Source organism: Falco biarmicus, chromosome 12 (assembly GCF_023638135.1).
Source record: "Falco biarmicus isolate bFalBia1 chromosome 12, bFalBia1.pri, whole genome shotgun sequence".
Classification (NCBI taxonomy): Eukaryota; Metazoa; Chordata; class Aves; order Falconiformes; family Falconidae; genus Falco; species Falco biarmicus.
The window spans coordinates 32,147,938-32,160,318 of record NC_079299.1 but is presented as its reverse complement, the minus strand read 5'-3'; the positions used below and the strand labels follow the sequence as shown (position 1 = coordinate 32,160,318).

The 12,381-nt window shown below is 39.1% G+C and overlaps 1 protein-coding gene across 3 annotated transcripts in view; it reads left to right on the top strand.

Annotated features, from left to right (window-relative positions):
- The window catches only part of ACYP2 (acylphosphatase 2), a 42,313-nt gene extending 37,676 nt beyond the window's left edge, over positions 1-4,637 (top strand). For all 3 annotated transcript variants that reach the window (XM_056356772.1, XM_056356774.1, XM_056356773.1), the window contains one exon: positions 3,675-4,637. Coding sequence is in view for 2 of the 3 variants with exons in the window: in XM_056356774.1 (XP_056212749.1) it covers positions 3,675-3,789 (115 nt within the window). In the remaining variant the exon portion in view is untranslated. The remainder of the gene's footprint in view (positions 1-3,674) is intronic.
- Positions 4,638-12,381: the final 7,744 nt, after the last annotated feature.

The following is a 12,381-nucleotide window of genomic DNA, read 5'->3' as shown; positions in this document are numbered from 1 at the left end:
AGATATGGTTGTTTTAAAGCCCAAGGAGTAAGCCACCGTGACTATGGGTGTAGAGCAGGCGGGTAGGCTGGGCTGGGAAGCTGTCTCTGGCAGGCCGTCCTCACCGGGCCGAGGAAGGAAAGCCCAGAAGGGTGAGAGAAGGTGCTCCCAGTTGCTCCAGTAACAAAGCCTGGTGTGCCTGCTCTGCTTGGGAATGCTGCTCAGCTCGGTTTTGGGGTACTGTTGTGAGCAGACCGCCCAGGTGTGGCAGCGCACCGGCTGGGGTGGTTACTGGCTGGTGAGCTGTGGAGAAGCTTCCAGAAGGGGGTGGGTGGCCCACACTGGCTACAGCCAATTGTTGGGTGCCACCTGTCTGAATGAACCAATCAGGTGGGTGTTCTCAGCCCTGTGGCGGGAGTGCCAGGAGCGTTGCATGCCCTGAGGAGAGACCCCGGGGCACCACGGGACCTGCCTGGCTTCTCCCCCGCGCAGCGAGGTTGTATACCGTGTAAATTGTAAATCATGATTAAAGTGCGTGGGGGTCGGTCTAGTCCCCCCACTGCCAGCTTGAATGGTGAGGCTGGAGCATGGCCAAAGGCGGGTGCATGAACATGTGGTACTTCAGAAATAAAACATTGTAGGAAATAGCTCGTTGGAGATGAGCTCATGTTTCATACTTGAAGCAGCGTAGCTGTAAAACATCCTTTAAAACTGAAGAGTAAGCTATATACTGTCCTGTCGCAGAGTAAAGGAATGTCCTCGTTTGATTCAGACCTACCCCTTGTGACAAGTGAGGTGGAGGCTGTCTTTTCTCACTCCGGAAGAGAAGTGGGTAGCAGCAGTAAATGTTAAAATGGATGCTATAAATGGCAAGCTAAAAAACTTCAAAAAACTAGTAATTGTAGCTAATCTCTTACATACATTGGGTGATCTGAAATTCATGACAAGTGAAATAAAGCTAAGAAGGCTGAGTGAAGGAAGAGGAGAATACAGAACCTTTTCTTAATTCAGGCCTATTGATCTGAATACAAATGAAATATCAGAGGTGACATTTTCTGCTCTGTAGATAAATGAGGGAGCTGTAACTGTGTACTATTCTTTGCAAAGACTGATTTCCTGCTTTCTTAGCTTGTAAAAAAGTGTGCTGCTTCATACTGTTCAGTGAATGTTCTGTCTCGAGCAAAGTGAGGGAAGATCAATGAAGAAAGTCCTCTTGCAAAGTGTTAGCATCTCGAAGAAGTGAGCCCCTATAGTCATGCAAATCCCAGGTAAGGAGCAGTTCTGTCACACTTCCTTCTCTACTTCCTACATTAACGAAGGAATAAAATACATGCATCCTATAGTTTCCATGGAGCTGAATTTTTTTATTGATTTTTTGTAATTTGTGCTTTGTCCTTATACATGTGAGAATATATGGAGTTGGCAATGAATGAAGTTTGCTCCGTGCAAAGCTTGCGGAGTTTCTTCGTTCATGCAGTGGAACTTGGGAATTGGAAGCAGCCATGGATGAATTTTGGTCTTGGGTCCAGTTGTGAAGGCTGAGCAAGGAATGTATTTCTTCTGGTTTTGTTCAGGACAAGGTCATCTTAAAAATGAGAAGAAAAGGAAGCAGTTTATTTACTTGTGGATATCACATTAGTCTTCTAAAAATAGCACAGATTATTTTAAGTATTTCAAGTACATGTTCTTTTTTCTCACTCGAGGACGTCCAACTGTATTAGATACTTTTATGCTAAATAAAAAAGGGACTTTTCTGATATTTCTTTTTAATAATACGGAGCAAAATGTACTGGTCTGTTATGAGACTTCTTTCCTTCTGTTGAAATATCTGGTCTGCACTGGGCTCCAGCAGAGTGGATAGTTAGGTTCTTGCCTTTCACTCATGTACTCCTATTCCTGTGTTACACTCCTTGCTGGAAAGGCTTCATCGTCTAAAACGGATGAGAAGGGAGGTTGTTCACAACATGAAGCAAAGAACAAATGGTGTGAAGGTGTATAAGCATCTGATGGAAATATTTATTAATTTTAGTTGCTGTGTACTATATTAAGGCTTGTCATACTTTGAACATGAGACTCATCTGGTTTGTGTTTTCTAGGAAGTCTTTCTATAAAGACCCTCTATTTTAGTGGTCAAATAGGAAAGAGCTCACATAGCTTTTTGACACTGCAAGACTGTAATCCACCAAGTGTTCTCCTAGGGTTACATTTCAGAATATGTGAGTAGAGGACATACCTGCTTTCCTAAGCATATCTATTTCTTCCTGATCAAGAGACTGTGTGTGGAGTTTCAAGAACAGTGTTGCTTGCGTAGGTTCTGAATGCAGGTGTGGAACAGTCTGTGCTAGTGATGAGACCAGTCTTACAAAGGACTGGCATGGTCTGGAGAAAATTACTTGTCTCTGCTAACCAGGTAAGACATTTGAGACATCTTGTGGTGTTATGCAGTGTCAAATTGTCTAAAAAAATCTTTGTCACATAGGGTTTCTAACAACATACATTTCTATGTATAAGGTGTGTTTTATTTACTAGCTCAAGGTAAGCAACCTCTATGCACAATTCTCATTATAAAGACATCAAAATTAAGTCCTGCTGCAAGAATATTGCATTTTAGAATGCTCAGTGTGATTTTGCAAAGGATTAATTAACTGTTAATAAGACAACTTTTATGGTCTTAAATTGAAATGTGAATGAATAATGACATTTTCTAATACTAATCATAGTTGTGTATCTCTACCAGTTTATGCTTCATAAAGGTATTTATGTGGAAATATATTTCTCCTGAAATAAGGTATACTAAAATACTTTCTCTTTTCAATTTCTGAGACTTTACTACAACAGAAAATGCTGAGAAAGTATTTCTGGTAAATAAACCTCTCTAAGCAGTGTTGTGTGCTGCACTTGAAGTGTTATGCACCTCTGTTTATCACACAATAGCTTATCACTACTGCAAATTAGCAAATTGCTGCAGGGATAGGAATATAGTGGATGTGCATGTAGGAGCAGCCATCATACTGTCAGCTCCCAGCCTTGGTTACTTTATGGTAATTTGTGTTCAATACAGTTTTCTCATGTGCTGTGGAAGAAGGCAACCCCAGAATAATTAGAGATCGGATCATAATGCAAATACATGCAAAATCCCCACTTAAGAACGCTTGTATAAAATTGAGTATTTATTACAATTTATTATTGCTTTGACATAATTTTGATTTTTGTTTGCTTTATGTCTTTTTGGTGGTTTTGAACTTATTTTCATTTCACTTTCCACTTTTTTTTTCATTGTCAAAGGGCAAACTGGCTGTTAATTATTTTTTTTCATAATATTTTTCAGTTATGAATGGCTTTAGGTCCTTGCTATAAGTATAGTATTGAATCTGCTAAGGTGCTTGTACCTGTTTTAATGCTATTAATAAGCACTTAAGAGGGATCATTACTGTAAATCTGCTTTAGTGTTTTATCAGATGTATTTTGATGTAATATTATGTAATGCTCTTTGTAGTGCTGATTCTCCATCAACAGCAAAACAAACTGTTTAAAAAAGTAAGGGACGCAAAACAGAAAAGAACTAAACATATTTCAGGTAGTTATTTCACCAGAAGGCTGCTTCTTATGGATCTTAACAAAAAAAGGTGTGACAGGACATGAAATCCCACATGTGCCGTTCTTCATATGCTAACCCTCTCTTATTTTTCTTGCAGGAAATCATGGCTGAGTAAAGTTGGAAGCCCAAGTTCTCGCATAGATCGAACAAATTTTTCCAATGAAAAGGAGATTTCCAAGCTTGACTTCTCAGGATTTAGCACTAGATACTAACAGAAGAAAACATCACTAAGCACAAAACGTTTCTGCTGCATGAAATTTTCTGTGCCTCCTTACAGTGTCACAAGAGCATTTGGATGCTTTCTGTGCTAGAGATAATATAAATGGTCCCTGTTCACATGAAGTAGGAATTCTTAGTTGATGTAATTGAACGTTTAACACCATGAATGTCAATAGCTAGTCTCTAAAATGCCAACATATAATTTATTGCATCTTGAAAGCTAGATAAATGGTTAAAAGTGTCAGTGATTATTTGTGCACAATGAGACTTGTTATATATAACCATATGGCATCTAATCTTTACACTGTGATTCGTAATTTTGAATGAAAATAATGCATTTCTGTTCTACTGTTTGTAATCTCACCAAAAATACTTAACTACAGAGCTGGACCACAGATCTATTGTGGCAGCTCTGTATTATAGATCATGTTGTTTGTGATAATTAAAATATAGTGGTAATTTAAATATATACTGCCTTAAACTAAGATTATCTAACCAGCTCTGGTTTAAAGTTCTCTATAATAACGCAGATAAGTCTTCAAACAAGATGATGAAATGTGTGATCTCTCACCCCTTTTTCGTCTTCTACCTACAGCTTGCATATGTACTGACTATAAAGGATGTTTTGATCATTTTGCTCTTTTGATGTTCTTACTAACATTGAAGATTTCAGTTATTTTCCTTGTGGATGCGTATTTGCGCCCTAGTTAAGAATGTGTGTTGGAACCTGACTCAATGTGATGCACCCACATATATGAATGATATCAAGTACATGGAAGGTCCTGAGAAACTTGAGTTATGTGCTTACAATAAATAGTGGATAATTCTTTGTAGTATTGGATCTAGTTCTCATATGTAGTGCTCTTTTCACAGGCACCAAGTAGTCTGTCAGGGCCGGAACAGACCTGTATCCTCACTTCTAGAGTAATTCTGTGTCAGGATTAGTACATACTGGAAGACTTTGGTTAGATCTCTGATGTATCCAAGCGGGCACCTGTGTGATGCAGCAGTACTCCCAGTTAACCAAGTGTGATGCAGCAGTACTCCCAGTTAACCAAGGTTGGTGTGTTCATGCTGTGACGGAGGCTTACACTGTAAGTCCCTGTGAGGCGTGTGTGATAATAAAGCACATGAATACTGCAGGAATGTGACACATGGCCTCAGGTTGGCTCAGGCATGGGCAGAGCCTGGGCTGTATCCTCTAAGAATGCCCTTCATGAGGACATTTAACCTGGTATTTCTGCTAGCTGCTCTGTACCCCTGCTAAGGATAGGTAGTGTCAATTTGGGCAACATCCTCAAGTTTGTGGTTAACTTTTTTTTTAATTTTAGGAAAGGACTTAACTTAAGCATTGTGCTTTTTCATCTGTGCAGAGCAAGATGTGCATAGAAGGGTATTTCAACTGACTACTAGATTTATTTTCACTGGGCCTTTGTGCATTAAGCAGTAAAATCTCCCCTCTAGAATTTGCAGGAGTTATTTATAAGTTGTTATAGTTCAAACTGCTCTTGACTTCTGTGATTATACACAAGAATCCTCTGTTAAAGTGTCAATAACTCTTGGTCAACTTGAATGGTAAATGGCAAAGTTCAAGTGTAGCGGTAGCTCAATAGCTGTTACATCCTCTCTGAAAATTGTATCCTGCTGAACAGTAGTTTGCATTTTCCTTGAAGCTACCTGGCAGGAGATACCCCCTCGGTCAAAGGCTTTTCCAGCCAAGTTGCTTTGCTCATATTTTGAGCAACAAAGATAGAGAAAAGCAGAAAACAAATGGGACATTAGATACACAGGAAGAGCAGCCAAAGATGAAATTCTTTTGTTGATGTGTTGACATGGGTGGAGCTGGATGCTTATGAGGACTCAGTAATTTTACGCTGACTCCACTAGAAATGCAAGGCTTGGGGAGGGGGAGGCAGCCATCTAAAGTGCTCATTTTATGGGAGAGAAAATGTGCAGGTAGAGAACTTTCTCAAAGTTGAAAGATGAAGAACTGTGTCTAACTTTCTGACATATTGAAAATCAAGAAAATATTTGAAGTTTTGATATGAGCTCTACACCAAGGACTTTAGAATGCTTTTGCCAACCTAGTAGTATTTTGGCAGAAGTTATTAAATATAATTCCTGTAATATGTGGCCTGTATGCTGTAGGCTAGATCTCTTGTTGCATCTGTGTCACAAGGTGGGGTTTTGTTCTATGTCTGTGTGATAACACTTGGCATCTGCTTTTATGCTTGATTTGAGTCTATTTGATGAAGAGGTTGATTCTGGAATACCTTCCTCTTTGTTTGTAAGTCAGCAATACTGATGTTTTCTGTTTTTAAATGCACGTCCCTAACATCAGTGATATGACAAGGGGCAAAAAATACATGCAGGTTCTCTAGTGAGTTTAGCTCTGAGTGTTTTTGACATTCAAAACTAAAATACATGTACTTTGTGTGGTGCCATCATGTATTTAACAGTTTCCTAACAGTACTAAATAAATTGCTCACAGTATGCTTTTCATTCTTAGAAGTTAAGGTTTTGCTGAGCAAATAAGCATTACATGTGTGTTGATGTTTCCCAGAAACCCTGGGCAGGTTTTTTGGAGGAGAAGGGAATAAGTATGATATTCCATAGCTTTAGAGTTTTGGAAACTCTTGTAGCTGGTTGTACTTCTAACACAGAGAATTTTCTGAAGTGAATGGAGTTCCAAGGGGCAAAGCGATCTTGTCCATTATGCTTTCTCATTCTAGCTGAAGGTGGCGGCCCAAGATGGTGCCAAGGTTAACAATAATGCATAATATAGAAGGGGGGGAAAAAAGTACGTCCTTGTGAATTTAGGGGTTACTGAGGCCAAAGCCCATCTGTTATCAAGCTGAGGAATTAATACTTGACTTAATGAGGCCTGCTAGCATCCGGATGTGTGGCCATGGAGAAATGCCTTTACAGACATTTTAAGTTCCTTTTACATTGCACTGAAATCACACTTCAATGCATCATATATCTGTTCTTAACTGTGTTGCATATACGTGTTTTATTCATGCAAGTGCCTGCAGTACAGTTAGGATCCTGTATTTGGCGAGGCATATAGCTAGCTTGAAGTAGCTTGCTTTATGGAACAGGAAATATTTGATTTGCACGAAGTGGCACCTGCTTTATTTGTGGGTAAATACAAACTTGTAGGACTCTTGCCCAGGTGATCAGCAGCAATAAGCAAATAACCCTGCATCTCCTTGGAGGTATGCTGCACACAAAATGGAGGGTTGTACTGACTGCAAGAAAGAAAATAGATTGAAGGTTGTAGTTGAAGTTGAGACGGTGTTGTCAAAAACACGTTGAAAAGAAGTAGTCTAGAAGACAGTGTGTCATTGTTGCTCTCCTGAAAAGGCTATTATAAGTGAACAGATACCAGTTTGTTTTTTATAACTTGGGTGACTTTTTCCAATCCAGATATTTGAAGACTGTTCAAAATAACTTCTGTTCGCTGTTTGAAAGATCCTTCAGATGGAGGCAGGATGCAGCCCTATAGTCCAGGCAGCTCAGGGCTTAATGGTGAGCCTGTGGCATAGCAGGAGATAGTGGTAACTTCCATCTGTCAGCTTCCTGGGGAGGCTAGTGAGGCTGGCCTATGTGCTGGTGAGTTCAGGGGTTCTGAAGTTGGATGAAGAGCTTGTCGGAGGAATTGGATGCGTCTGGGCATGTAGACACCTTCACATTTGGGGACAGTGGAGCCTTCTGCAGAATTTGGTTGCTTGGAAGTATTTTTTCATGTTGCAAGTTACATGTTGTTGTGTTACTGCTACTGATGAATGTTTTCTTGCACTGTACGCATTAATCTTCTAATCTTACTTAATCTTCAGATTCTGTTAAAATATCATGAGTCCAAAAATAATCTTAATTTGTGGACAATACAGCGTGTACAGAATATCAGCGTAGTATCTCTAGATTTAATGGAAACATCTCACTGATTTTGAGGAGCCAAGAAGGAATTCCAATGGTAAGATAGAAAAAAAATGCAAGAACAATTGGCTAATTAGACATCAAAACTAAGCTGATTACTTTTTCCTCTTCTACTACACACTAATGTCACTCGGTTATAGCTGTAGATATCTGCTAATTTTATTTTTACTTGTTTTTTTAAAATGCGGTGCAGCAAGAATGAATGATATGTAGGCCAGCTCCAGTCTTGCTGTAAGTAGAAACAGTTTCTACTTACATAAAGAGTTGAGACTTCAGGAAGTCTGTTCCCACTATTTCCAAGTTATGTGTGAATGCTAGACAATGCTGACTTTCTCGAAGGAAAGTTTTGTGCCTGACTTCTAGTCTACTGTAATTTAGGAAAGTTCACATCATTAAACCTTAAGACCAGGCATGTTAATTGAAATTGGAGCTTAACTCCTAATGGCCAGACAATTTCAAAAATTTATGGGTTTCTTAATATTAGATTAAAGAATAAAAAAATTAAATCTTCCCTAAGCAGTGAACAGAATGAGAGCATTCTGCCTCATCAGGAATGATGTAATCTTGTATTACTCAATTTACCCTCAATACTTAGTGTTGTAATGCAGAATAGGAATGTTCTCTTATACCTACTCATTCTTGAGTCTTCATACAGAGCCAAGCATGATAGTATCTCCTGCCATACTTTCTCTTATGTGACACCAATCTGTCACTTTTTATTTTCTTGATATCCTCTGGAGCTGCTCTTCTTGGCTGGCTTTCTTCTTAGAAAACGGTATGCATGTTTGCTGGAATCCTTTTACTAGACAGAATGAACTGGCTTAGTCAGGAGAGCTTAGTGATTAATGCATAGCTACGTACTGCTACCTGCTGAAAGTACTCTAACGTGAAGGGAATGCTGAAATGAAAGATGAAGAGGGCAAAAACTGGGGTATACTATAACTTTTTTAACAAATCTGTTTATATAAGGGTGATGCTGTAAGATGGAATTTCTGTAGTGTTCATTCTTCAAGACTCCTCACAGTATCTTGTGTAGTGGATAGGAGTACTAGTATTAGAGTCAGAAGTTATTTCTGCATCAAAACTAAAAGCCGTTGCACAGACAAAATAACTCTGCTTGCCCCAATTCATTTGATGCTAATACTGACGTAACTGAGTAAGAAATACTGAAATGGAAGATCAGAGAAGGAGCAACCTCACATTTGGTTGAAAGGACTGCAGAAATGGATTGAAAGATACTGCTAGTCAAAATTCGAGAATGCTTTATGTATGAGGATACTAGTTGTCTTCTGCAATTAGGTGGTATTTCTATAATAGTTAATATACAATATACATAACACAAATACATAAAAATATCTTCCCATGAATTGCTTCATAAATCAGTTCTGAAATGTAACTGTCCACATCAGAAGGTGGCAGCATGAAGAATTACACTCTAAATGGCATTAATGTGGAGGAGTATGAGAAGTTTGACCCAGTCTCACCAGAGAAGAGATCTGCTTGTTTGAAAAGGTGCTGTGGGCTCTTTTGTAGCTGTGCAAGTAGCTTCTTGGGGTTAACTAATGCCCATGATTCCTCTATTTTAGAAATAGTAAAGTGTTGAAATGTTTCTTTTTGCATTTAAGCTTTTTCCTGAATGTGGGCAATAGGCCTTAAGCCATGTTTTTGATTCACAGACATTTGACCAATGTCAAGAAGTAAATTTTGTCAGTCATAACCATGCACTGGTGTCTAGCCCAGACAACAGGGATAATGCCCTTTAGGCTTTTTGAGACCAATTCTTTCCTGGATATGATACACATAGCACACTAAGCCCAGGCTGAATTAGAGGTATACCCAGAATCCTGAGGTTTCTCCATTAGCTGAAAGGTAACCTGGCATTCACTTGTATTTGGCAGGGAAATAACAAAACAAACAGTGGAGAGACACAAGTTCTGTCCTTGAGGCACTAACATGTTCCATTGGAACACTGCCACGGACTTCAGTGAGAACAGTAATTGGTCATGCAACTGGAGGAACACGACCAGGCAAGGAAATGCATTATTAATGGGACAGTGTTTGAAAAGTGGTAGATAAGATAAAGACACTAAGTCACTTTCTAGCTTTGTTTTTTCCTACTTAAAGAAGTATCGCTGTGGCTTCAGGAACATTATAAAAGCCTGAACTTTCTTGCATGAAGTTCACCACTTGAAAACATGCCAGATACTGCACAATCCCAAGCAAACAAGTAATTACCAATTTGCAGTTAAAAGTTGTTCTGCAAAGTGGGAGCAGAGATAAGCGGATACTTAGAACCCTGCAAAGCATTAATAGTAATAACAATGAAATTCCAGCTGAGGCATAGGGGTGGTAAACAGAGCAGGAAGGGTACACAGACTGGACTTCTTAAAAGCTCAACATGGAGAAATTTACCTGAAGTTAGTTGTTTGGATCTGTGATTAGTGATGTAACTGGAAACCAGTTCTTGGTGAGCAGCATAAAGAGAAAAGGGCTAGCTGGGGAAGAGGTCCTACCTTGAAGGAGTCCTTGAGCTTGAGAAGTCATTCAGGAGCAAAAGCTGAGGAGATAACATTTGGAGCATAAAGAGAGGTCAAAATAACATATCAACTCGTAAGAATCATCTGTTCAGCTGGCTGCCTTTTTGGTGCTCTGGGCAGATTACAGATTAGACTTATTGGGAGTTTTATACAACTGTTCACTGATACTTTGTAGTTTTTTCCCTCTTCAAAAGCCACTAGCCTCAAAATTTCTATGACATATAGTACTGAACTGTACAACTAGTGTACTGCTGAGCAGCTTGCTTTACTTGGGAGGAGAAATCTTAGTACCCCGTAGGAAAATACATGTGAATTGTGGTGGGTCCCTCCAGATAAGGGAGGGGCTCACAGTAACATCTCCTAGCAGAAATAACCATGTCTGCAGTCTGGAAATAGGCAGACAAAAAAATTGCAGACCAAGTTAAAACTAGTTAATGACCCACTATATAACTCAGAGGAAAAAAAAAAAAAACAAAACGACAAACCACCACCAACTGTTCAGTTATCTAAGTTTGCTGACACTTTCAAAACAAAATGATGACTAAATAGTAATGTGTACTCCAAAGAATGAGTGATATACCAAGATGAATAGGATTTAGGCACTATTTATCACAGTTAAGCCATAGCCTGAATACCATAATGCTGATTACTTAAATTCATTATGCAGACAGTATAATCTAGCAGTCAGTAATGTGCCTGTGAGAAGGAAGAAACTATTTCTGTTGTTTTAAACTGAATTGTAGGCAGAGATTGATTGACATGATTGTGCTTTCTCTTATTTCTAAGATATGATACTAACATTGGTAACAATGCTTTTATCTGAATTGAAGTCCATTAAACCCACTGAATTCTTATATTCCACTGTTTAAAGTATTTAGAAGAACTGTGAAATTCACACGGCTGATGAAAGACCAAAGGTGGAAAATGGGTCCTTCAGTAACATGACATTTAACCTAGTCTGAAGCTGATGTTTCTCAAACTGAGAAGTGCATTTTTTCATTCTTCTACACGTAGCTCTTCAAGTTTGCTGGATCCAGAGAATATGCAATGTTTGTGATAAATGCCTTCCCAAAGCTTTCCTGCCTAGAACCACCAGATGAATGACAATACTTAGTGCCTTTCAACTTCCAGTCATGGAACTACTTTATCAAAGGTAGGAAGTGTGATTTGCCCTGTGTGGAAGCTAGGGCACAGAAACATTAGAAGTTCTGGTTTAGATAGTAATTTCAGCTGTGAAAAGGGATCTTTATACCTTTGCAGCCCTTAGACTTTGGAATTGTGCTGTTCATTCAGCACCAAGGTGCAGGTTAGGAAGAGAGCCTAGTACCTTCATAAGCAAGACTTGAGCAAACTGTTGTATACTTGCACTTAATGGATATAGTGGTTTGTCCCTCTACATATAAAACATGTTGGTGATGCTTGCATCATTTCTGTTCAAATAGCTGGTAGTGCATGGGTGCACTACCAGCTTCTATTTGTGACCACTTTGTCCTGTGGAATAAACAATAGTGCATTTCTATGGTGTTAATACTCACTCCTGAGATTCTTCTGAGCAGAGTGTTACAGCTCTGGACACAATTTTTTGTAGAAATTATTATGTATGAAAAAAAAATTTTGTCCTCACCTAGCCATAAAATGTAGTCCTCGGGTGGTAGGAAATGTTGCACTTCTGACCTGTGCTTTTCTTCAGTGGAAATCCTGTAGTATTTTGGGAAGAAAAAGAAGGTACAGAAATAGCCACAACTCCTGAAATTTTTGACTTGGTCAAGGTATGTTTAAAATGCACATGTGTTCTGAATGAACTAACTTAATGGTTCTGAAAATACCAAGGTGACATTTCTGCCTGTGAGAAATGCCAACAGGTTTTCAGCCAGGTGAAAAGGGCAGATCCTAATGGGTAAGGCCGGCAGTGCTTATTTTGGTGCTTATACTATCTAATACCAAAGTAAATTAGCCAAGTGTTTTATATACACGTGCAGGGTGAGCTGCAGTGGCTGCTTTTAAATTTTCAGACAGTTTGTGGTACAACTGAACGCTAGGAGCTATTTTAGTGTCTGATGTAATGGCTAGTGAATCACTTCAGTGTTGCATCTTCAAATATAGCATTGG